Source organism: Desarmillaria tabescens (assembly GCF_030435595.1).
Source record: "Desarmillaria tabescens strain CCBAS 213 chromosome Unknown EV420scaffold_11, whole genome shotgun sequence".
NCBI classification, from domain to species: Eukaryota; Fungi; Basidiomycota; class Agaricomycetes; order Agaricales; family Physalacriaceae; genus Desarmillaria; species Desarmillaria tabescens.
The window spans coordinates 787,984-811,956 of NW_026848310.1; the positions used below are offsets into that span (position 1 = coordinate 787,984).

General features: G+C 48.2%; 9 protein-coding genes across 9 annotated transcripts; 2 read left to right on the forward strand and 7 right to left on the reverse strand.

The window, feature by feature from the left end:
- Window positions 1-956: 956 nt before the first annotated feature.
- Window positions 957-2,841, forward strand: EV420DRAFT_185759 (polysaccharide lyase family 3 protein). Its single transcript, XM_060481126.1, has 12 exons — window positions 957-1,595; window positions 1,647-1,760; window positions 1,813-1,867; window positions 1,924-1,932; window positions 1,989-2,002; window positions 2,059-2,152; window positions 2,206-2,234; window positions 2,283-2,329; window positions 2,384-2,396; window positions 2,448-2,510; window positions 2,561-2,589; window positions 2,645-2,841. The coding sequence occupies exons 1-12, from the start codon at window positions 1,446-1,448 to the stop codon at window positions 2,757-2,759; spliced, it is 732 nt and encodes a 243-aa protein (XP_060333090.1). The 5' UTR covers window positions 957-1,445; the 3' UTR covers window positions 2,760-2,841.
- Window positions 2,842-2,952: 111 nt separating this feature from the next.
- On the reverse strand, window positions 2,953-4,075 carry EV420DRAFT_185457 (uncharacterized protein). The gene is made up of 3 exons (XM_060481125.1): window positions 3,641-4,075; window positions 3,539-3,588; window positions 2,953-3,246 (listed from the first exon to the last, which is right to left on the reverse strand). The coding sequence occupies exons 1-3, from the start codon at window positions 3,990-3,992 to the stop codon at window positions 2,998-3,000; spliced, it is 651 nt and encodes a 216-aa protein (XP_060333091.1). The 5' UTR covers window positions 3,993-4,075; the 3' UTR covers window positions 2,953-2,997.
- A 415-nt stretch (window positions 4,076-4,490) lies between these two features.
- EV420DRAFT_1530851 (uncharacterized protein) lies at window positions 4,491-6,200 on the reverse strand. Its single transcript, XM_060472625.1, has 7 exons — window positions 5,826-6,200; window positions 5,485-5,776; window positions 5,303-5,434; window positions 5,204-5,251; window positions 4,925-5,155; window positions 4,805-4,863; window positions 4,491-4,754 (listed from the first exon to the last, which is right to left on the reverse strand). Exons 1-7 carry the CDS (start codon window positions 5,954-5,956, stop codon window positions 4,742-4,744), a joined length of 906 nt encoding a protein of 301 aa, XP_060333092.1. The 5' UTR covers window positions 5,957-6,200; the 3' UTR covers window positions 4,491-4,741.
- Window positions 6,201-11,584, reverse strand: EV420DRAFT_1530853 (uncharacterized protein). Its single transcript, XM_060472626.1, has 21 exons — window positions 10,496-11,584; window positions 10,292-10,443; window positions 10,210-10,233; window positions 10,015-10,159; window positions 9,831-9,965; window positions 9,711-9,777; window positions 9,341-9,655; window positions 9,133-9,290; window positions 8,802-9,080; window positions 8,516-8,776; window positions 8,304-8,463; window positions 8,137-8,254; window positions 7,869-8,083; window positions 7,653-7,816; window positions 7,606-7,608; window positions 7,275-7,555; window positions 7,148-7,223; window positions 7,054-7,099; window positions 6,844-6,994; window positions 6,631-6,794; window positions 6,201-6,579 (listed from the first exon to the last, which is right to left on the reverse strand). The coding sequence occupies exons 1-21, from the start codon at window positions 11,543-11,545 to the stop codon at window positions 6,293-6,295; spliced, it is 4,251 nt and encodes a 1,416-aa protein (XP_060333093.1). The 5' UTR covers window positions 11,546-11,584; the 3' UTR covers window positions 6,201-6,292.
- On the reverse strand, window positions 11,583-14,704 carry EV420DRAFT_1530856 (uncharacterized protein). The gene is made up of 9 exons (XM_060472627.1): window positions 14,537-14,704; window positions 14,459-14,486; window positions 13,607-14,409; window positions 13,577-13,581; window positions 13,360-13,520; window positions 13,268-13,304; window positions 13,076-13,212; window positions 12,035-13,030; window positions 11,583-11,985 (listed from the first exon to the last, which is right to left on the reverse strand). The coding sequence occupies exons 1-9, from the start codon at window positions 14,596-14,598 to the stop codon at window positions 11,692-11,694; spliced, it is 2,523 nt and encodes an 840-aa protein (XP_060333094.1). The 5' UTR covers window positions 14,599-14,704; the 3' UTR covers window positions 11,583-11,691.
- On the reverse strand, window positions 14,702-16,117 carry EV420DRAFT_184940 (uncharacterized protein). Its single transcript, XM_060481123.1, has 4 exons — window positions 15,724-16,117; window positions 15,388-15,674; window positions 15,098-15,337; window positions 14,702-15,046 (listed from the first exon to the last, which is right to left on the reverse strand). The coding sequence occupies exons 1-4, from the start codon at window positions 16,032-16,034 to the stop codon at window positions 14,847-14,849; spliced, it is 1,038 nt and encodes a 345-aa protein (XP_060333095.1). The 5' UTR covers window positions 16,035-16,117; the 3' UTR covers window positions 14,702-14,846.
- Window positions 16,118-17,040: 923 nt separating this feature from the next.
- Window positions 17,041-18,119, reverse strand: EV420DRAFT_1478011 (uncharacterized protein; the record flags this gene model as incomplete). The annotated part of the gene is made up of 4 exons (XM_060469455.1): window positions 17,041-17,133; window positions 17,188-17,553; window positions 17,603-18,025; window positions 18,051-18,119. 4 exons carry the CDS (start codon window positions 18,117-18,119, stop codon window positions 17,041-17,043), a joined length of 951 nt encoding a protein of 316 aa, XP_060333096.1.
- Window positions 18,120-19,210: 1,091 nt separating this feature from the next.
- On the forward strand, window positions 19,211-20,509 carry EV420DRAFT_1266770 (Alpha/Beta hydrolase protein; the record flags this gene model as incomplete). The annotated part of the gene is made up of 8 exons (XM_060467351.1): window positions 19,211-19,397; window positions 19,446-19,514; window positions 19,568-19,637; window positions 19,696-19,982; window positions 20,048-20,088; window positions 20,147-20,180; window positions 20,232-20,327; window positions 20,385-20,509. The coding sequence occupies 8 exons, from the start codon at window positions 19,211-19,213 to the stop codon at window positions 20,507-20,509; spliced, it is 909 nt and encodes a 302-aa protein (XP_060333097.1).
- Window positions 20,510-22,365: 1,856 nt separating this feature from the next.
- EV420DRAFT_1762506 (uncharacterized protein) lies at window positions 22,366-23,973 on the reverse strand. The gene is made up of 8 exons (XM_060480704.1): window positions 23,896-23,973; window positions 23,633-23,849; window positions 23,510-23,580; window positions 23,429-23,457; window positions 23,256-23,376; window positions 22,813-23,200; window positions 22,554-22,761; window positions 22,366-22,503 (listed from the first exon to the last, which is right to left on the reverse strand). Exons 1-8 carry the CDS (start codon window positions 23,916-23,918, stop codon window positions 22,478-22,480), a joined length of 1,083 nt encoding a protein of 360 aa, XP_060333098.1. The 5' UTR covers window positions 23,919-23,973; the 3' UTR covers window positions 22,366-22,477.

The window sequence follows — 23,973 nt, forward strand, 5'->3', positions numbered from 1 at the left end:
CCTTTGAATTACTGCCTTCAACCTACTGCCCAGATAACCAGTGGCTGTACCGCTGTGTATGTTTACTCTATGTAGAAACGCGCTTTCCACGCACAAAGGTCCAATAGCTGAGATGGTCATCTTTTCGTTTGTGACTGCAGTTCTCCCGACTACGCCCCTCCACCTGGCTACGGTCTCGTGTAACGTGGCTAATATCCTACGGTTCAAAGTACCGCATCGATCCCTTGCTTTGCTACACACAAATTGCATTCGGACCTGTTCGTGTACACCCTTCATGCCAACGCCAAGCTATCTCGTTCGTTTCGACTAGGAAGTTCCTCGCAACTTGCTTTATTTTCCGGTTACGAGCCATTCTACTGCGGCGGGGGCCTGTTCACTGCCTTCATTCCCTCAGCGGTCAACCTTGCCTGATCTCACTGCCTGGATTCGCCGAGGTGGGTCAATGTCGGGACAGCCTGGTTGCGAGGTCGTCGCTGTGCCAACTGCGACGGTGTAATGAGCGTAGCCTTGGCTAGCCGCAAAATTATACTGGGAGAAAGTTACGAGACTGCGATGCAGATGCGAGTTTTTTCCATCATATACGGAATATCACGATATGCAACAACCTACTCACAGGCAGATCAGATCCATGGCCAATGCACCTGGACACCAAAAGTTGGACATTGTAACCGACTGTTCGAACCCAACAGGTTCCAAGCCCGCTGTGAAACGAGTAGGGAACGCAACGCAACTAGGGAACGCTTTTGGATGTATCGAAAGTTTGGGACATCTTTGGCGTAAACTGATATACGTATGTTTTTTTGTTACATGGCTCAGCCCTGCTCAGCGAAGTCTCTCCGTCGTATCTAGCCAGGCTCACGAGACCGGTTCTCAACTCCACTAGCGGACTTTTTTCGAGGAGTCCGGTTTCCTGGTCAACCCGTCGGTTAACAACGTGCTTTTGCTGCGGAAACTTATTCCATAATCTACAGTCGTTGTCAGAGGTCTATTTACCAACTCTCAAAAATTACTCGGTGCTAGATGACGCAGAAATATCTGCTATCCAGGCAAGAAGCCAGACTTCTACACATCAATGTTCATGGCTGCTGCTTAATATGTTGCACGAGTTAGTGCTCTGAACGCCTCTATTTCTAGGAGCGCGCCATCTTGAGTCGCGTCGCGCTCGATCTAGAATCCTCTCTGCTCGCGGTGCTTGGGCTTGGCACGTCTTGGCTTGCACGACAGAGACCTGCAACGGAATATCTCTTTCTGATCAGCCCATGCTTTTAGGGCTATCTGCATGACGTAGAGCTCCCAATGGGCGCCGAGTCTGCAGCGTATAAAACTGTGAAGGTCGACACTGAAGTTATCAAAAACATTTTCCGACTTGCCTGGTCTCGCAGTCTACTCACTTCACTCATTGTCTTGCACTTTCCTTGATAAATCTCTCTCGTTCCGCTACTACCATGATCTTTTCCACCACCGTCTTTCTTTCTTTGTTGGCTGTCGCCAGTGCCAGGCCCAAGCCCCGCGCAGCAAGCTGTACTTTCCCCGAGCCCGCTACAAGTACTAGTCTTTCTGAACCTATGACAATTGCGGCGGGTGACTCTTTTGATGTTCGTGACTCTACGTTTTTTTTTTTTGGCGCAAGGCTTATTATTTTCTAGGGTGATAATGTCAGATATGACCGAGGGACCGAGTGTGGTGGTCAATCCGAAGGTGGTGACAGCGACGCCGTTTTTCTTCTTGAAGAAGGTGCAACCCTCTCGAACGTCGTCATTGTAAGTCGCGTCAGTCGGGGCCTGCAGCTCTTCGTTGAGGTTTCTTTCTTAGGGTTCAGACCAAGGGGAAGGAATCCACTGCTTGGGCTCCTGCACTCTGACTAACGGTGAATATTGAATTTCTTTTTCCCAATGAGAATACTAAATTCTGATTCCTATACAGTTTGGTTCGGTAAGGCCTGAGAGATATGCCAGGATAGCATGCGCTGATATTTTATTATAATACAGAGGCTGTTTGTGAAGTCAGTTCTTATTCCCAACTCTATTCCGATATTCATCATAATCCTTTACATCACAGGATGCTATTACCATCAAGCAGGAATCCGGAACTTCTTACATTAATGGCGGTGGAGCGAAAGGTGCCGATGACAAAGTAATTCAGCACAATGGAGGTCAGCGGGAATGCATTGTATCCCTTGCTTTTGCTAACATCCACGATGCTCAGGTGGAACTGTGTCCATTGATAGTTTCTGTGTAGGCCTGTCCCCTTATCGATTGTGACTTCCGCTGACACTACGGCAGGTGCAAGATTTCGGCAAATTGTACCGAAGCTGCGGCAACTGCGATGAGTACGTCGTTATCCATTCAGATTTAGTGGCGAGCACAACTGACATATGATGCAGCATGTACGAAAGGGTGAGATCGCTATTTACGATGGCTCTCGTGCTCCTCTAATCGGTTTTCTAGCATGTTGTTCTGTCCAACATTATTGCAGAATCCGGGTCAGTTCTGGCAGGCATCAACTCCAACGTGAGTGCCATAAGTACTGTCTTTAAGCATCGCTCACTTTTGTTTTCCAGTACGGTGATACCGCGACTTTCGACACCGAGTACGTCCACTTTATTCTAATTTTTATTGTTATCCCTCTAATCATCGCTGTATAGCTCCATTGATGCTAGTGATGTGGACAGTTGGTGCAACACCTACGAGGGAAACGACACTGGTGACGAACCCGAAGAACTCACAGAGAACGAGGCCAACGACTACTGCGTGTTCTGATTGGGTCCTGACGCCTGGGTGGACGCTTGAATCGCTTTCGTACCGTTCCTGTACTTCAGGTTGCCCGGTGCAGCCTGTTCAAGTAGGTACCATGAATGCATATGATGTCGGTTCGAGTATACATGTGTCTCGAATACAGGCTGAATGATCGCGCCAGCATAAAATGTTTTTCCGTACTAAACTAATCAAGCGTCCCATATTTCGCTCCGTTCTAATAATACATGTTTGTTTTATAACGTTAATAAGAGGATGCAAACAAGCGTGCATCGTGCTCCTTGTCGCCCATGACCTCTATTGTGATGCCCACACCAGCAGGGACGCAGCCCTCTCCCATTGCAGCCTCGAGTGCTACTTTGGATGCAAATCCAGAGCAGTGCATAGGAAGGATATATGTAGGTGAGGGCTTCAACTGTTCAGAGAGGAAATGTACAGTAGGCTCTATGCGAGGAACGAGATCCGGTGTAGCCAGATGTAAGCCGCCGACGATCTACGAAGCAGTGACATAGTAAGCTCTTATCTGATAGTTTCAAAGCACGGGTACGGCACCATATGAATTGGACGAGAGAACGTATCGACCGCATGCTTGATCACGTTCACAATTCCAGCATGAGAGCAGCTTCAGAGAAGATAGTCAGCGTACTCCAGCGCGAAGCTAGATAAACCCGTACGCGCTAAAGATGACCAGTCCTTTCCCAACAACATCAATTGCCGCATATCTTTCGTCCATTATATGCTTGAAAACATTTAGCTGTTCAATCACCAGAACGAGGGTTACTCACTGGCTCTTCTGTCCATTGTCCGTCCTTCCATCTCATCCCACCGAGGATTCCTTTGATAAATAATGAATGGCCAGCAAGAACTATCAGACCTGAATATCCCACCTTGTTCAAATGGGGTGATGCGGGGAATCTCACCGCTGACATAGACCGTATTTCCAGCAACAACATGCGCCTCGGCATGCGCTTCGACCAAACCCCCAGCCTCCTCAATCAACTCAAAAGTAGGATCGGGTGGTAGGGCACCTATTACTTTATCGTACTTGGGTCCAGGAGCTATACCACGAGCAAAGGGCCTGTCAGGATGTACATCTACAGCGCAGGGTGCCTGAGTCGACGCCACACCCGAAGTCCTGTGCTTGAGAAAGGACAGTAGACCCCCCGAATGGTCGCTGTGCCAATGAGAGAATGATAACCCTCTCGACTTGATCAGCAGGCACATGCATCGCTGAGACATTGCGAACGAGAGAAGTAGAATCTGGGCCAGTATCAAAGAGCGTCAAGTGGGTTTTCCCAGTTTCCGGAGACTCGGTGTTCTGTTGACCGTGTTAAGATCGAGGGGGGATTTTATACTGAAGGTGCTTACAATGAGAGCCGAAAATCCATGGGCTCCTACGGAGAAAGTGTCAATAAAACACTGAAGATCAGTGCTCTGGTTAGACAGTTACCGCAGCAAAACTGATTGAAATCTAGGACTGGGACTCCAGTAACCTTGTCAACTTCTGGACTATGATACCGGACATGCTGCGGTAGTTCATGAGTGAAACCGGGAGGGAGCTTGGTAAACCTTCATGCATTCATGCACGGTTCACTCTTCTCGTCAGCAACCTGTGTTTAGAAATGAACGATCATACGAACCATTCAATGTTGTTATCAACAAGAAATGTGATAGTCAGTTTATTGACTTTGCGTAACGAAGTTTCTGGCATGACAACGGCTCTTAAGTTTGGGATGTTGTCAAGTTTCTGGAGGCATATAGCCCTATTTGGCTTAGATGATTAATCGCGAAGGCGAATTTGTACACCTAGTAAGTACAAAACGGTGTACTCTACTCATATGAAGTGTAAAAGAGCAATCCCGAGCAGGCTGTTGCGATGGACCAGAATCGCACAAAGGAAGAAGAAAAGAACAAGTTGACCCAGATATGGATTGAAGCATGAAAATTCATATTAAAAACACAATGATGAAGCAATTGGAATATGTCCTCTAGGAACGTTGGCTACAAGAAAGACGTTAAGCGAGAGACATATCAAACTGAGCGAGACTCACGCCATGCCACCGTATCCCATGTTAGCACCAGACTCAGCCAGTTTTCTTTGCCTAAACGCCTTAACAGTCGGATGCTGGTTAGCTACGGGAGGAACCGATACAATGAAGAGCGTTGCGCACCTTGCGATACTTGGTCCGCTCATATGTGACCAAACCAACCACTATGAGCGCAATGACTGAAATACCCGCAAATACACCAAGACCGATGGGAAGAACAGACAAGTCCTTTCCCGGGAGAGTAAAAGCGGTTGTCTGTGTTTCTGACGATTCTGCAGCTGCAGCAGATGCAGAGGATGCAGTATCCGATGCTATTGTTGCTGAAGCTGCCGCTAAACTCGTACCGGCAGAGGCCTTGGTATGCTTTTAGCAATGCAGTGAAGGAAACCGATGAGATCTCACCGCGGTAGATGTAGCACTCGACGAATCCACCGACACAGAAGTGAATCCCTGGAATTATGGCAAGTCAGATTTCGAACATCTGAGAACTCGAATGCGCACATTGACAGAGATTGCGCCACCAGCCGATGCTGAGGCTGAGGCTGAAGAGGTTGCTGAACTACTTGCGGCTGTAGCTGTGGCGGTGTCTGAACTGGTAGTGGCGCTTGTGTCGAGAGTAGCCGAAGAAAAGCCCTGAGCATGACAAGTTGGCAGGAGAATGATCATCGGATTGATAGACTTACATTGACCGACAGAGCCCCACCCCCAACTGCCGACTGCGTTGTGGACGCTGCGTCAGTTACAGTCAGTGTCGAAGAAGTATCTGTTGATGATGCCGTAGCTGCAGTGTTCACAGTGGTCGAAGTATCAGTGGCAGATGCGACAGATGATGCACCACTACTCCCAGAAGAGCCGTTATTCTGGGAATTGATGGACTCTGTGCAGCTCTCGACCTCCAAGAATGCATCCTGGCCATTGGCGTCAGTGGTCGGGGTGAGGGTAATTGTGCATGTCTGCGTCATTAGGCCCGCAGTACTGGGACATTGTAAATTGGAAGCAGCGAAGACTGGGCAAGTGTACGTACGTCTGATATTCATTAACCACCTGAACCGTGGTAGTACCATTTCCATTTAACTGACGGGCTACGGGTACTGCATTGACAGAGACCAAGGCAAGGAGAGGCGAAAGAAAGAGCAAGATAAGGAAAGGCAGCATGACGAGGAGTGACGAAGAGGGCTTTTGAAAAAAAACGTAGAGCCCGGTTCCAGCGGTTTCTCGACGGTGAAGAGAACGACGAGCGTCCTAAAGAATATAAAAAGATAGGAAGTGCCCGCTGGGCGAAGGCGATGAGGAGAGAAAGAGAGAAACGGTGATTACTCGGCAACCGCCGTCCCCTCGCTTAGCAACAGTTGGCCCATAATTCCCACGGGATAGCGGCTTTGATGGTCCATAAAGATAAACGCAATCATACCGGGGCCTGGCCTGACCTGCTGGTAACATATGAACCATCACAGTTCTAAATACACCGGCTTGTAAACTACCTGATTAAGCTCACCGCATTCCACCCTCAACCGCTTTGTACACCTTTCCGTCTCTCTCCCGCCTGCGACCTCGTTGCCAACCTAAGACCGTTCCAATGACCGTCGCCACCGTTTGTGCACCATACTGCTCGAAAAGAAGAGAAACACAAATATTGACAACCACCGCCATCAGTAACACCATCCTAGCACGCGCGGGTAGCACCATCAGTGTCAACCAGTCCGTCAAGACAGCCGGTGGAAACAATAACACGAGTAAGTTGAACGCAGAGAGGACTCCTATAGCCAGCATTAAAAGAACTAGAGAGACATTAGCAGGCGGCCTCACTTGAAAAAAAAAACGTTACTGACCATTCGTCGACATAGCCTTTCTGTAAGGTGGCCCTATGCTGAAGACAGCAGCCACCAAGATATATTGGAAGCATGACACCAAAAACAAAACAGAGTTCTCAAAATTCCTTGACTTTAGCTGGTTGTTGTCTTGCGAAGGTTCGTCCTCCCGTGGAGGTGTGTACCTGCCATATATTGAGTGTGGCTTCAATGACATGTCTGGATACACCTCACCATTCCTGACCACGAACCCACATGTAAGCCCAGATTTGCACGACACATGCGATTACAATCTGCCCAATGATGCTGCTGAGAACCTTTTTAGATACAAGGCTTGCTGTTGGCCGTTTCGGATGGATACGAGGATAGGGGAGAGTACGACCCACTGAAAAGAGGTGATGAGAAGTCATTAATGGCTAGAATTAGGAATAGAGCTGTACACACTTGTGACGGCAACGGGGATTATGATGAAGAGATCGATGTAAAGGAACTTAAGGACATCAGGATCATGATCCATACCAAAATGTGACGCACATACCTGAAAGTCGCCCAAAGATGACGCGAACGAGTATAGCAGGGTCACTGTAGTGAATTGGATCATCGAGTACAATGCCCTACCTCTCATTAGGCTTTCACCATATCCCAAGAAAAAAAAAGACCCTCACATGTATTTAAAGCAGCTGAAACTCGTAACAAGGGCGGCTCTACCCTCTTTGATGAGCTCAATGACACAGCCGATGTCCAGAGTGCTCGCAGTGAATGGTGCGGCCACGCTAGCTTCTGCCTCTGAAAGCGATATACCTACATCAGCTGCCTTCAAGGCAGCACAGTCATTGGCGCCGTCCCCACACATCAGTACAGTATACCCGAGTGCTTGCAACCGCTCTACTACCTCATTTTTCTCATCTGGAGACATGCGCGCAAAGATCTGGGTCTTCACCAGCATCTAAAAAATATGTTAGGCAACTCGGTAGAAAATGGCAAATGGTCACTCACCCGCTGTAGCGTTTCAAGCGGCGCAGGTTGATCATCCACCGAAAGACATCACCCGTCACGACAAGTGCATAGTCATGATAGTCGATTTCAACTGCTTCAACGGTATGATGAGCGAGTGGAAGCAGGGGTTTCAAGCTATACGAATCGAGCATCCAGGAAGGATCATCCGTGCACGGCCATTGGAGTCTGGATTCCGGTGTTGATGTGTTCCCTGCCAGACTCCACATAAGCTTTAGTAAAGGAAAAGTTGACAGAATAACTACCTCGAACGAACACAGGGTAAAAGATATGAGCTGCCTGATTGATCAGACCGCACTCCCTGGCTACACTGGCTGCGGTCAAGGGGTTGTCTCCGGTGATCATACGACAGGCAAGATGCGCGGAACGCAAGGCGTGGATTGCAGGACCAGTTCCAGGTTTGATCTTATTCTCAAATATGACCAAGCCCAGGAAACGAAGACCACTTTCGGCTTGTTCTCTGTGGATAGAAACATCGGTTCAGTAGAAATGTCAACGTTGCAAGACTCTTACCGTTTCATTCTCTGGGCTTTCAACCACGATAGACCCTCGATACTCTTGCCTGCTATGGCTATGACCCGGTAGCCACGTTTTGTATAGTAAGATAACAAATCGTCATAATCTTCCGGAACTAGGGAGAGTGTTACGACAACACAATCACTTGTTTGGGGAGGACGCACAAGAATCTTTGTCGCATATATCGCCCATAACCTCTGGTGCACCTTTGACATATATTTCCATGCTGCTGCTCTTGAGCCTCTTCACGATAACACTCATTCGTCGAAGGCTGGAGACGAATTCAAATGTTCTAATTACGCCCAACTCCAAAAAATGAGCATGCTAACATTCATTTTCAGTCGTATCGAACTCGTCCGAAAGCCAATTCACTGACCTTCGTGCCTCCTTTCAGAGCGTCTTCTAATCGAAATTGGGCACTTCCCGGAGGGCGCACAACGATTTGAACCAAGGCAGCTTGTTCCATGATTGTGCCAGATTTTGATTTGATAACACCAGTGCCAGAAACCCGCCCTTCTTCTAGAGTCCATTTAGTGAACGAGAACATCTTCATGTCGAGGGGATCGCCAAGAGGTTCACCATCCACCATTTTCAGCGAATGGCAGGTCGCGAGAGCATGCAAGAACGTGGCTTTGTCCTTCCCCAGCGGACATGTCGTGGACGTCATCGAGTAATTCACCGAATCTTTGACTGTTGCGATCAAGAGCTCTTACACCCAGAATATCCAACCCATCCTCGGTTAGTGTGCCTGTCTTGTCAAAACAGCAGACATTAATCTTCCCAGCAACGTTGACTCTACTTGGTGATATGCAATATATTCCTAGTTTTTGTAGTCTTCCAATGGCAAAGCTGGTACCGATGGACAGTGTTGCAGGTAGGGCGGGCGGAACTACGACAGTAATGAGATCCAGCGCGCGTATGATGATCGTCTGCCATTTTAGCTACACCAAGTTAGTCCAAGTAGCGCTGAAAATGAGAGATAAGGCTCCTTACTCCAATTCGAATGAACTGTACAGCACTGGCGCTGAATCCCAGAAGCGCAATTCCCGCTAAAACAAAGATAAAGCGAACAGAGTCCCGGTAGAACTTGAATCCAATTGGTTTGGGGAAGAGCATGGAGCGGATAAGTGCACCCTTTGTGGTGTTAAAGCCTCGATTATGGTTATTGACTCAATCATAGGATAACAGGCATAAGGTTCACCTGTCCTAGCGACCATGGCGAGCGCAGGTCGTCCGGGTCCTGCATCGGAACCTAGGGCTCCACGAATTCTAATCACGCGTGTTCCCCCATACATGTAAGTCTTTGGATTCTCTGGCTGATTTTGTTTCCAATTCAGGAGGTCCTCGTCTTTGACTGGTATTTTGCTGACTGGAACACTCTCGCCGGTAAGCATGCTCTCGTTGACGATTGCATCGCCCGACAGAAGAAACATATCGGCCGGGATTATTGTGAAATCAGAACTGGAGAGGTTGACAATGTCTCCTGGGACAAGGTTGCTCGAATCCCGTTCTGTCCCTTGATAGCAATATAGTCAATGTGGTAATCCGAGAAAGGCACAGTAGTGACGTACAGATTCCACTGACCAGAGTATCCATCTTACACGATAGTCGGGACATTTCTCGCATCCTTGCAATCGTCTGAGATAGTTATTATTGTCCTGCTTCGGATATAGGATGAGATAACGACGTACCTTCTTGGTCTCTATAAGCGTTGTTGTTACGCTTATGACGGAGATCAGGGCAATACAAAATGCATAATAGTAATAGTCATCCAACGACCAAAGAACGATACTAGCAATTTGGAAGACATAGAAGGGGTGAATCACCTTAAAATGGACATTAAATTAACGCAGCAGCGGATAGAGATAGACGTACTTCCTCCACTAATAAAGCTAAGGTAGATTTACCTTCGATGTCGATGGCGTTGGGACCGAATAATGTAAGGCGCTGTTTGCGGACGTCATCCTGTAGACCGTTCTGAATAGATGCGACACCGTCCAAAGATGTATCCCGCCAATCCCTGTATAAATTTTCAGCATTTATGCCAGAGTAACATGGAAGTTAGACGACCTTACTACACCGAAAAGTCCTGTTCTAGGGTCCAAAGCGAACCGCGAATAGCGGTAATCCAAAATAGACTAGTTTGCGCAACAAACTGTCTTCCCCTGCGTCTGGTCCGTCGGCAGTCTTCGAAGACGAGTCTATTATGGATGTTGGGTCTAGGGGCGCTGAGAATACCGTGGACAGAGGATACGGGTATTTGATAGCGTGGATAGGGAAGATGGCGATATCTCTATAGGCTGACTAACACTGAATTCACATACGGACCATAACGACAAACGAATTGATAGCTTACCTCTACAACAACGAACCCGTTGTTCGCATCAATAAACGCCTTCTCGTGTGCACACCATCGCAGCCAAAGTACAGGAAACCAGTGGCCTAAGAGAGCTAGGATGTCAAGCGAGAGGACACATCCTATACGCCAGGCCCATTGACGCCAGGGAATCGTCTCATACCCAATTAAGCGTATAGTACTGTCTTCATCAGGGATGTGAATCGTCTGCCGACTCGGAGGTCCTGGCGGTGGAGGTTGGAGTAAAGCAAAAGGTATCTCCATGTCAATTCGTGATTCACCAGCGAATATCTGGTCCGAAGCGAGCAAGGGGAGACCTTGGGACACGCCAGGCGATGGTGGCTCTGAATCATATTCCATACTCACGGACACCGAAATGTTATCAGGCAGAGTATTCGCAAGGGAATCGTCATCCTCTGAGTCTTCCTCCCCTGAAGAGTATCCCCAGCGTTCTTCTTCATCGTCTTCAGTATCCACAGCATAGTCAGAGCCTGCATCTGATCGTCTGCTGCGACGCGAACGTCTGCTCAGGGAACGCGAAGACCGTCGGGAGAGAGCTGGAGGCCGCAATTGGTCTGGTGACGAAGCCCGGCCAAAGAGGTTCGCAATGTTTTCGAAGACGCTCGGTTTAAGAGTAGGAGAAATCGCTCTCGTTCGACGGCCTTCCCACGACATAGTGCTGCGATTGCCTTCGTCGGACCCGTCCTCTATGCTCTGTCGCGATACCTCACTGTCTCTTCGCGATACCTTGTGCCGGCCCGAGACTCGCGAGTCCTGGCTGAGTCGACGGCTGCGAGAGTATCCTTCGCTGCTACGTCTTCCGAGATCTCCATAAGACATCCTTGATACGCTGCTTGGGTTGACAAAGTCGCTGTGGCCAGGGCCAGAGAATATAGCACCTTCACCATCCTCGCCGTATATGGCACTGTGCTGGGAATCCCGCCGGGCCCGCCTGCTGCTGGACACGGCTTCCTCGATATCGACGGTTGACGCTCCCTCAGTGTAGTCATAGGAGGAAGTGGCCTTTGAAGGCCCCGCAACAGGTGCCATTTCGAAAAAGGCGTCAGAGAGCTGACTGAGATGTGCAAGGGAATCAATGATCGGAGTTCCAATTGGTTCAAAGGTGTTATTACAAATTATTTATTATCAGTCTACCTTATTGCTACCGCCACCAGGAATCCAATGTCGATACTAAATTATGCACTACCAGATGACCGCCCGTCAACATCCATGGCCACACCAGCCTGAGGCCCTCTCGATTTCGTATATTCTTGATCGATTTCTCTCAGCAACCGTAAGAATCGCTTGATAGGCTTTGCATTGTATACCGGTTCAGTCTCGTCGTCCATCATTTTCTTTACGCGATCATCCTGAGTGCGGCTACCGTCAGGCCCGTAAAGCTCTAATAATTTTAGAGTCTCTGTACAATCCGACGCCCACTTCTCAGGTGATGGTTCTGGGTCCATTTGCAAAGCACGGATAATATGTTTCTGCGTAGCTTGATTAGCTTCCAGCGAATTCAACGGATTTTACACATACCCTCTCAATCTTATATTGATGCTTCTGGTTCTTGAAAGGCACCCGCTCACCTTCATATCTGTCGAATAGCCGTTGCGCAAATCGATACTGGTTCAAAACAGTAGTAACAGTTTGAGGTAAGGACCGCCATTGAAACATCGCCTTCCAATCCCTGTCGAGCTGCAACAAAGGATCCACCCTCTTGCAGATCTTATCAAATACATCTACTGCTTCATCATCACTGTCGGGCGACTCGTAATCCCATTCACGTCCATATTTGTCACTGGGTGTAACAAACATCGGATCTTTCTGAGTTGTTGCGTAGCTCTTCATTTTTTTGGGAGGAACACTTCCGACTGAAGGATGGTAACTGTTAGGTCCAAATGGAGGCGGATGACCGAAAGAAGGATGATAACTGTTAGGACCATAAGGTGACGGTGCGGGAGGACGAGGTGCTCTCGGGCCGGGCGATATAGGGCGTGGCGGCGGATAAGATGACACACTATGAGGCGACATTGGAGGATATGATGATCGAGGGGAGGGAGGAGAGGGAGGATATGATGATCTGTGAGAAGGCGAAGGTGGCGGAGGGTATGATGATCTGTGAGGTGGCGACATTGAAGGTGGCGGTGGTTGTGAGTGTCTGTAATCGTAATCGTAGTCACCAACAGGAGAGTGGCGCCGTTTCTTCGAGTATTCTGATCGTCTGCTGTAGTCTCCGCTAGAACTACCGTAGGGGTGTGAAGAATGAGAAGATGAAGAAGGTATTGGATAACGATGCTGGGCTCGGTCGTATTCATGCCGGTGCTCATAATCCCGTCGATGGTCGTGAGAACGCCGCTGGTGCTCGTATTCCCTCCGTTGAGCAAGTTCATGTTCTCTCCGCTGAACTAGTTCATGCTCCCTTTGCTGGACAAGGTCAGGCTCTCGCCGCTGCGCCTGGTCAAGATCGGGAGATGGGCTTCTCAGCTCTCGAGGTATTAGAGGTTGTGCTGGAATTTGTCCAGGCGTTGGGCCCTAAAGGATGTAAGCAGCATGCGGTGCAATGTGAAGAACGCAAACCTGTTCAACAACAATGTCTATGGTTCGCTGGTTCGTTATGCTCAGGTTAGACGATATCGTCTCATCGACATTATCTGCAGACACGCGTAAAAAGAACTGTCGATATCTTCCACGCAAGGTATACACCTTGGCAGGGCCTGTAACACAGCCCATCAGATGATATATGCAGCTGAAAACTGGCGGATCGAATACCATCGATTCTTGATGGGCCCGACTGGAGTTTATCGCACTACGAATAGATACCAGTGAATAAAGCTTCAAACTTACAATTCAATGCGACATACGATGTCCTTTGCATCAGCCCAAAAGCCATCGTCTGGAGTGTCAGCCATTTTCAAAGGTACCTTTACTTCAGCAAGCTGACGATCAACAATCCCACTCCGAATATCCGAGATTAGGAGTGTAACCATACGAGGCAGATTTCGAGGAGCCTTTGAAGCGAGGTCTGTTACATACATCTTGTTATAGATCGAACGAAAACTTGTGACAACCGAAACAAACCAGTACTTGTAGAGGCCTCAAGTAGCAGACCCCTGTAAAATTCCATTGTGCTGGGCATGAAGCGGAGAGTGTGCAGGGGCGGAAGCAAGTGTGGCGTCACTGCCAGCTGGAGAACCTCGCTGAGCATTTACGAACTGGCCGAAGCCTAACGGGTCTTTATCATAGTCTCTTCGGTAATGAGGTCTCGATGCACCAGATAAAGATGGCCGGGAAGAGGTCAAAGCTGGGGGCGCAGAAGGGCCAGAATTGAAATTCGGTAATGTCGAATTCGTCGGTGGGACAGCGTTTGGGGAGGGTGACGTCGACGTCATAGCTGTTGAAGTCCCATTTGTCTGGACCGCCGATGATGATGTCGGTGATTTGGAAGTTGATTTTGTGCTTTCTCCGAGACTAGATTGTGTATTAGGGGAGCCTTGGGCATTGGCGCCTGACGCCAAATTCCTTTCTTTATAAGGAACAGCCCGATAGATTGACGAATAAGGGCCATTTCCCTGCTGCATTGGCGGCGCGGTAGACGCCGTAGGGTCATACGATTTGATTCGAAATCGTCCAACCTGGTCCGGATAACTGTCGCTATGTTTAGTCTTCTTGCTTCGCGTCTTACGTTTAGGTGCTTCTGGCTGAGTGACCACTTGACCCGGAAGAAATGATGTAGCAGGTCGTGGTGCTTCCGTAGGTTCATATGTATCGATATTTGCAGGCGTTATTGTGGTGAATGCGACTGCCTGCCTGATTATCGGCCGCTCAGGAGGAGGAGGGGTATCATCATCAGGAAGCGGGGGGATTTCGAGGTCACCATCGTCAGAGGTCGGACTGAAGGAACGTTTCTGCGCCTGCTAGAGGATAAGAGGACATCGTGATAAGAAAACAAGGCAAGCTTACGGGTCGTGGTGATGATTCCCTGCTGCTTCTGTAGGATATGTGGTGAGTATTTCGAACAGTGTCGAGCAGACCGCTTACGAAGAATCGTCCTCCCTGCGACGACCAAATCCAACATCGTTAATGTTGCCAGTCCTGGTCATGGCTCTTCACAGCCCTACAGTGACAGATGAGCGTTACGGATGAGGAAGTCGAATCAGGGTAGGCCCATCAGGGTCACATAGCTCCGGCAGCTTGCCGATGCACGTGGACGCGATTAGACGCGCATTGAACGCGCCAATAATAAATATTCGAAACAGTAATGCAAACGACTTCGCAAATTAGGAATAAATATCGAAAAAAAAGTACACGCAGCTACACATCACAGCCAGAAATACATTTTACAGACCCTTTAAGCAGTTCCGCTACCATACACTTGCTTCGCAGTACCGAAAAATACGGCGTCGACAGCTTCTTGCTCAACACCCAACTCGGCCAACGATTCCCGAGAAATTGCATACCAATCCCCAGCACCAGTCAAGCCCTTTACGCCAACTAAGGAGGAACCGAAGATGATACGTTGATACCCAAAGGCCTCCATAACCGGACCAACTATCAAGAGCTTCAGCCTCAGGTCTGGAGCCTACGCAAGAAAGGACATACGATACATCTTGATTCTGCGTTTCCATTCCTTTTTCATCTTGGAGTCAGTCGGTTCTTGCGGCGACAGAGCGGAAGGGGTAGCAGGTATATGACTGTCCCAGGTTGGAGGCAAATACTTGATGAAGACCTGGGGGATGAGCGACAAGGCTGCGATCCTTGCTTGGAAGGCCTTGTATGTAGGATGGCTCATCAACTTCACAATTGGAAGATCAAGATTGTCTGGGGGTGGAAGTAGGTTTGCTGTCCATAGGTTAGCATGCAATAAACTGAATCGATAATGTCATGCGTACAGAGAATGATAGGTGGTACCACAGACAAGCCATCGATCGCCTTGGAGAGCAAGTCCTCCAAGTTCTCAAAAAGAGCATCAGTGAGAGGCGCCACTATAGCAATATCAACAGGTTTTCCCTGTTGCAGAGCCCATCTCAAGCTCTCGACGCCGCTGGCCGTAGGCTTGGTGAAGCTGGTATGAAGCGATACAGGCGATGTAAATTGAGGTAGCGAATGCTCGGCTGAGTCTAAGCTGAAAGGAAAGGAAACGGCGACGATAGAGGTAACTGATTTGGCAGATTCAGAGCTAGATTGAGTAGTGAGACTGTGCACAAAGAAAGGAGCAAAAGACATACATTTCGACGGCGTTTTGAGCCTGGCTAGGAGAAAGAGACAGCACAATGCCAACTGTCCGGCCGCCTAGAACATCCCCTGCTTCAAACTTCCACTTGCTCAAATCAGCCGTACCATTAGCGACGGCAACTGCTGCATCTATCACGCTTTCTGGATGTACCGTACTTGGACTGGGAGGCAAAGGAAACTTGTCGGACGTGCCGGAGTTCGGTGGAGTGAAAGCTGATAGAGGCAACCTCGGTAGGTTTTTAGGGCCTTTGCGACGGAGACCAACGCCAGGAGAAGGTGGAGTAGGTGGAAGAGCAGTGGCCATGGCGAACTGGAAGGCAAGGGAACTGGAAGGGTGGCGGTCAACGTTGAACGTTGATGTAGCCACTTTCAATGGTTGCTACTCTTCCTCCTGATCGATATCATCACTGCCTCGATCATATTTTTAGAGAAGAACCGTCTTATTGACACTGAGATGGCTACCGTTCAGTTCCCTTTGTTCGACATGCAGACGTGGACTGTCGAGCTTATATCTCCAGGTACTCCAGAGGAACAGATTTATCGTATTTTCGCCGACTACACCCGACCGTCGTTTCAGCTTGATTCAGTTCATCATCATCCGAACACCCCGAGAGATCCAAAGATTACAACGATCATATATCAGCATGCTGCAGCAGACGCTCAAAGATTCAAAACCGCATGCACAGTTTTCTAGTTCCACACTTGGCGATGATGTATGTAGGATCTTTGATAGTTCCTCGATGATTACTGATTATCGAACTTCATTGTATGTTAGAGGCCCATTGCATCAAGTCTGTATCTTTTGGGGAGCGGGCTGGCGATAGCACACTGAACCGCCGCTAGTATGTTAATGATTCAGATGTCCAACATTAGCTGGGTGCACTGTTTTCTCGCCAGCTCGTGTCATACGCTACGGTTTCGCCGCTAGCGATGCTCGCCGTTACAGGCTGGATCCCGCGGGTACCTTAGGTCCCATCGTATCCAGTCGACCAGAATTTGTCCAACGTATCACCGTTCTTTTTCCAATTTTTGACAACGCGACCATCCTTGATCCCTATCTGGTGCTTGTAGAACGATCTTACTTTTAGCGCCGTGGACTTACAGGCTAGGTACAAGAAGCGGCTGCAGTTTGAATATCTAGCATATGCACCTACACCCCATGACGAGTACCTTGCCAGGTAGAATTCCAACCGGTGCGTTTACAACAAGCCCTAGTAATCTTTTTCTGATCTATCAACTCGCAGTCCATCAATGCATCAGCTGATCCAATGTACCAACGTCGACTCCGTCTTGTGAAGTTTAATTACACGTTACTCATCACTCAATAGAGAGTGACGCGAAGATAGGCTTGTGCTAGTATCCGGATGATAGACAGATGCGGCCCATCTTCGAGTCCAATCATCCTGTTGGTAACAAACATCAATCGAGTGTACTTCGACCTTCATATATCAACGCACCCAGTGGCCATATCCGTTCATCTCTTCTGCCAGGAATTTATCAAATGCCTCAAGCGCGCTCCTGCGTTCTTCGTTGCGTCCTTGTTCACGACCTTCGTGCAGACCTTCACGTCTACCGATCCGAATACCCTCTTTCATTGCCGAAGCCTTTGCTTCTTTAAAGCCCTCCGCATACCCAGCACTCCAAAGCTTGTTTTGTTCTTCACCTAGTCTTTTCATCATACCGATCTTCACTCCTTCTTCCCAGCCTTTTCTTCTAGCTTCAAGGCTGCTAAGCGCCGTCTTCAATTCACGCGCTTCAGACCTCGCCTTCGAAGCAGAGCGCTCGGCCTCAGCACACCGTTTCTCCAATTGAGCAATGTGCACCTGAAGGCGGTTCAAGGCAGACTCGGTGTTTTCTAACTGCAACTTGTACCTTGCAGCGTCGCTTTGTGACTCTATTGCACTCGTATCCGCTTCGCTTCGACCCTTCTCCGCTGAAGCCGGTTTTTGCAAACCATTCTTTAGCCAGCACCTCGGCATATTCGGCCCGCGCTACCGCTTCGTCTGCCCTGCAGGTTTCATGCTTTAGGCAATCAGCTGTAGCCTGAAGGATGAACCCGAGATGTGCAGTTATACGTTCTCGGTCGCCGTAGCCGACGGCGCTTAAATCCGTACCCGAAGGATGTTTACGGTGGCCCTTTGGGGGTTTGCTGTATAGATGGGAAGAGGGTGATCTGAGTGTGTCGCGCTCCAGAAACCGAATCAGGACTGACGGGGAATTGGTAGCATCCCGAATTAGCTTAATCATTTCTTCTGTGGGAAGGCTACCCACGCCCTTGTCAGGCACTTCACATGTCTGGTGGATGATAACTTGGACTCACTCTCTTTTGTCGAAGCTCGGAAGTCTGCATTGAGGCAGATCTCTGTGAGTCTACTAGCTCAGTTGGCATGACTGTCATAAGTTGAGAGCAGTATGTCTGCGCTCAACTTTTCACTGCCAGGAAGTAGGGCATGCAAATAACACGTGTGCGTTGACCATGACTCGGTTGCTCTACTGCGGAAGAAGCTAGTACGCTTTCATGCCAGGTCCGAATTCATACCGGACGCATTTCTCGTCCCTTGGAAGAAGCTTGCAATGAAACTTTGTAGAGTTTCGAGCTATAGCAAAACTCCGGTTTCGGAAAGAGTCGCGGCACCCGGTCGATAAATGGGCGAACCTGAGGTGCATATTTCCCTCAGTACCGGTCTTACCGCGCCGCAATACAATATCATTTTGGAACGCGCAATGGTTTTCAGGAAAGGCCGCAAAAATCAAGGGGCCAATTTATTTTACGCACAGAAGTCCAGGCTTTCATCGAGCGGTTTCGATAGGCCACCGGAACTCGTAGCGTACGCGATTGGAAAGGAACAACAAGTGTTCGATGACCTAGGTATCACTGATGAGCTCAAGAAGGCCAGCTGGATCTGCGTCGTCATTCAATTGTAATACTATGGGAATTCACAACCGTTATTAAGGATGGGCATTCAGTAAGTTGGTGCAACTTTCAATAAAAAGCTGGAACTGATGGCCGGGCAAATAGAACTCGGGAATCATTGTAATTCCAGTCCACGAGACCGTATACAGTTGCCAGTGCGCATGCGTTTACTCCTAGGGTCCGCAATTATCTCAGACAGATTTCACAGGGAAATTGCACTGTCGGAAGTGTAGTTAATCAATCAATCAACCATTCTTGGCGATGTAACTCTGTTTTGCAACTTCCCCACATGATCGCAACATACCAAGTATATCTTTCGCAGGTAATTCCGACCCGCGACATTGACCCGTGGCCATTCGCTACGTGCGCTGGATCAGTTCGTCTCTGATGCACATCAGCTTGCACATGCTTCACTTCGCTGTGACAATACCGGATAATCTATTCACAGGCGCTAGATGGTTCGGTGCTGTACTATATAAATTGTAGGACCTCAGTACATGGCGGCCCAACAACCACCGATGTGTTGGGTGTCTGTTCTCCATCCCCTCGTTCGTGTTGGTATCAAGATGCGCACGTCGTTGCTGTTTCTGTTGGTTTCGACTCTGGGCACAAGCTATACTGCGGCTTCGGGACCAGTCCGTCGTAGCGTTACTGCGTTATCCGCCACTGAACTTGCCTCGTTCGCGCCGTTCACGCAATTTGCCAGGGCGGCATATTGTGGATCAGATGCTTTGAAGGACTGGAGTTGCGGGGGTACGTCTTGTGCTTCTTGTTTATACTCTTGCTGACGGTTGCCTTCAGAGGCTTGTGATGCTGTGTCCGACTTCGAACCTACCCTTGTAGGTGGTAATGGAAATGATGTCCAATACTGTTAGTAGTCTCCCCCCCATCCTACATCGTTAGGTTGACATATGTTCGTCTAGTCTTCGTTGGGTACTGGCCATCCGAGGATGCCATAGTTGTAGGGCATGAAGGCACCGACCCAACCCAGTTGTGAGATTGTTTACCTTCATCGAAGTTCTAGTGTTTTATTCGTGATTTTTTACTTTAGTGAGTCTGTATTGACAGACATCGACGCCCTCCAGGACAACCTAGATGCAGATCTTTTCCCTGGTGTCTCCAGTGATGTTTATGTGCATGGCGGTTTCAGGGATGCACAGGCCGAGACAGCCAGCGAAATTCTGGCTGAAGTTCAGTCGCTCATCGCATCCAAGGGAACCAGCAATTTAATTTTTGTTGGACATTCACTGGGTGGCGCTCTGGCCGAACTTGACGGCCTTTTCTTCGCTCTGAATATACCCTCTGCGACTATCAAGGTTAGGACTTACGGAACGCCACGTACGTATACTGCTGGCATACGCAGCATTAACATCTCAGCTTTCATTCATTCTGAAAATTCTTAGGTGTCGGGAACGCGGCCTTTGCAGAGCTGATCGATTCTAAAGTAGGGACTCCGTTCTGGTTTGGGGCCTGTTGCCGACCTTTGCTGACTGGATCTACAGACGCCGGACTTCAAGCGGATTAACAACAAGCATGGTGCGCATTGTAATACATTCATTTTACAATGCCGGTCCTGATCGAATTCAGATCTCATCCCTATACTGCCTGGCAGAGGCCTCGGGTATTCCCACCCTGAAGGCGAGATTCATATTCTCGCACCAGGTTCAGCTGTTGCTTGTCCGGGTGGGTCAAAGTTCCTTGCAAATCTTATCTATATGATTGACGAAACCATGACCATAGGTAACGATGATGCGACTGACTCTCAATGCCAAATCGAAACGGTTCCAAACATTTTTGCGGGAAATATAATCGATCACCTTGGTCCTTACGAGGGCATTTATATTGGCACAATATTTTGTTATTAACTTCAGGTCTCCGAACTCAAGTCAAAGGCTTTAGCTTCTTTTGTTGTCGACAGCTAGTCGTTTGAATTACCTACCTTATTTCTTAAATGGATATTTATGATAACAAGTCTGATGACACCGAGGTGACGGGAAAGCCCTACAGTCGCAGCATCATTCGTGTCTGATAATCTAGAACAGCGGTATATTAATTAGTACCGTAATTTCCTCAGCAGAACACGAATGCTGCAATTGCGCGCCTGCGGAGGACAGGTATACTGAAGGCCAGCCGATGTCATCGTAGTCAGGCGAGATCTGTGGTAAAAAAAAAATTCCATTTGTCTTATAGAGCATATAAAAGACCAGGACCAACTGTTATTAGAAGTATCAGCCTGGAACAGGGTGAACTCAAAGCAGTCGATACACCTATACAGGACCCAGGTTCCTTCGGGACAAAAAGCTGTTATTGTATTGGACCTCGAAACAGGAACATACATAAAGTTCAAAATACAAGGCAAATGTTAACTCGTCGAAAACGGTGCTGCATGGTCGCCAGTCCTCAATTCATGGTCTGGCTTCTTCCATTCCCATGGTATGTACTGCGTTGACAACTTTCTTTCAAGCCACGAACAAACAGTACAGATGGGAAGGAAGAACGTCAGACAATGATGAGTCTCGACGCCCATACGAGACGTTTCGGGGCCGTCAGGAAGCTCCAACACTAATAGAGCACATCATTAACGTTAGGCCTCTAGTACAAGAGATACAGAAAATAGAGGGCGACAGACTTTGGCAAAAAAAGAGAAAGGAAGGGGTATTACGATAACAAAAGATGGCAGCCCGCCTTTTATACTGCAACAAGCGGCTCCATTTATGGAATTTCATTGACACGTCCCATGGTTCGGAAACCTGCGCGAATTGCGTGTCCAGATTATCAAGATCAATCATCAGGGAAAACGGAAAAGGCAAATGGAGGCAAATGGAGGGCACTGCGCCCAGGGAGGTCCTGACCGCAAAGGAGGCGGCGGTGGCCACTGAGGCTGAGCTGATGAGATGAACACGGTAGGTGCCCAGCCGTATTGAACTGGTATTTGTTAGAGTACGCATCAATTGGCCGTTACATTGTTGTGAGAAACAGGGGTTCAGAATCATAAATTCTACTGGTCTTGTTTCTTCGCAGTGAGACAGTTGTTCGAGGGATGATGGTGCTGTTGATCCGACTAGCAGCCGACTTCCTGGCCTCTTGCGAAATTGGTAAATCTTGCAATTCCAGGTCCCAGCTGAATATATTTGTACCAATCTCTTTGGTTTCGTGGTCGCGTTACCGCCTGCATTGTGAATTCAGCTCCTGAGATATATGTACGGAATGTTGACTGACATTTTTACCACTTCGGACCTTCACAATTTGCATTGCTCATGCCTGAGAGATATGTTGGGCAACGAATCAGCACGGACCAGTCACGACCCCTGCAAAATATGCTTCCGTCTTGCTTCCGCTATGATATAATTTAGTTCCGTGGCGGCCGATTGGTAATTTATTCCCCTGACTTGTATATTGCGCCTTTTGCACAGCACCGAAGTATACTAGAGTATACTGTTCTCTTGGAGTGGGCTTACAGGGGTTCTTGATGAATACTGATCTTATAGGACTTTCAAATAAAGAAGGATTTACCTTTATCTATGCTGCAAGACGGAGGCAAGAATTTTGTAAAGACAGCATGACTGCCCCACGCAACGCACACCCGCATAGAAAGCCGACGTCTTGACGGCATAAACGCCGCCTGACCAATAATTTATCGCTGTGCCTCGAGTCTTTCAAGTGCGAAACAACACCGTTAGGCGACCCTCAGAGTCCGATATCTCATCCAGGACACCATAAATTCTCGTTCAAACGAATGCAACTGCGATTTGTGAACTATTATTAAATGGTATAAACGACGGTTATTCGTGACGACCATACTTTTATGAACTATTTTACCATCCACCTGCAATCTACTTAATGTTGACAAGCTTGCATTCTGAAAAAAGCCGTTCAGCACAAGTAAACAAGGAATGGAATATCACAAACCAAAGATGAGCGTCGCATTTCCTGGAATGCCAGATACGCCCTTTTTGCCATACCCCAAAGCAGGTGGAATAGTAAGTACACGTTCTCCTCCAGCCTGCATTCCGACAAGTCCTTGATCCCACCCTGTCCGGCTGTTGAGGCATTGAACACGTACTACATAAAGAAACATACCTTTAATGACCTCGCCTGCACCAAGGCGGAAGGAGAACTAACGAAATATCAATGAATGGACATCATGAAGGCAACGAAATCAACAAACGGGTTTTCCTTTGGTGTTCGAGTCGAAAACTTTGCCGTTGGTAAGTTTACCGATGTATCTCATCTGAACAGTATTGCCTTTCTTCGCTTGTGGTCCCGTTCCAACTTTTGAGTCTTTGATCTTCAGACCCCCCGGTAGCTCTTTCTCAGCTAACGTCTTGCCGGTAGTTTCAGACTTTTCTTTCTTGTCCTTTTTGCTAGGTTTGTCAGATTTATCGGCAGGAGCATCGGCTTCGACAACGACGGGTTTCCCATCTTCGCCTTTTTGCTTCTTGGCTTTCTTTTTTTCAGCCTTGGAGAGCTTTGAGCTGTCAATATCCATGTCGGTTGACTGGCGAGGCCGCTTTAGAGACTTTTCTGTAGCATCATCATGTACTTCTTCAAATCGACTAAGATAATCTGTGAGTATAACTATACGGTAGACAAAAGGTTATCAAAAAGTACCTTGCGTCACTTTCATATTCTTCTGGCTCAATTTCGACATCAGAGCTGACGTCTCTGAGGTCAAAAGCCTCCTCCTCATCGCCTATCGAGGAGTCTGAGTCCGAGTCGAATGGTCGCTGGTCTGAGAGTCGACATCAGTATAGCCACAAGAATTACATTTCTTGAGTATATACCGATGATGTGCCCGCTCACATATATCGTACTTTCAAAGACACATTAGTTGACGATAATGCATAATAAACCCAGTAACGCACTTTTCGCCGGTAGTCTCAAATTTGTACGAGCTACCCTCATTGAGCACAATATCGGTCACCACCTGTTCGACCTGGGAGGAATACTTCAGTCTGAATTACGCAAATGGTAGTTCGCATGGGTACCTTTCCTACAGACAACGAGCATAACACGGTAGTGATGTTTTCCTCCGAATCATCGTCGTCATCTTCATCATAGGCGAGATTTGGGTATGTCAGCTTGACCGTGCTCCTGCTTGACTTGCTGGGTGCTTCCGAGTCGTCACCGATTGCAATGTTGGTGACCGTTCTGTCACTGTGGGCTTCGATAATTTCAGGCTTTCCAGGCGTGAGCTTGATGCTCCTACATAGAAGAGTGAGTATAGAAAGCACTGAAAAGATTAACGTACCATAGCGCAAGAGTGATGGCCATTTTGCAGAGACAAATGAAAGGACAGTACTGAGCGAGTCTGGTTGAGCAAGATTTT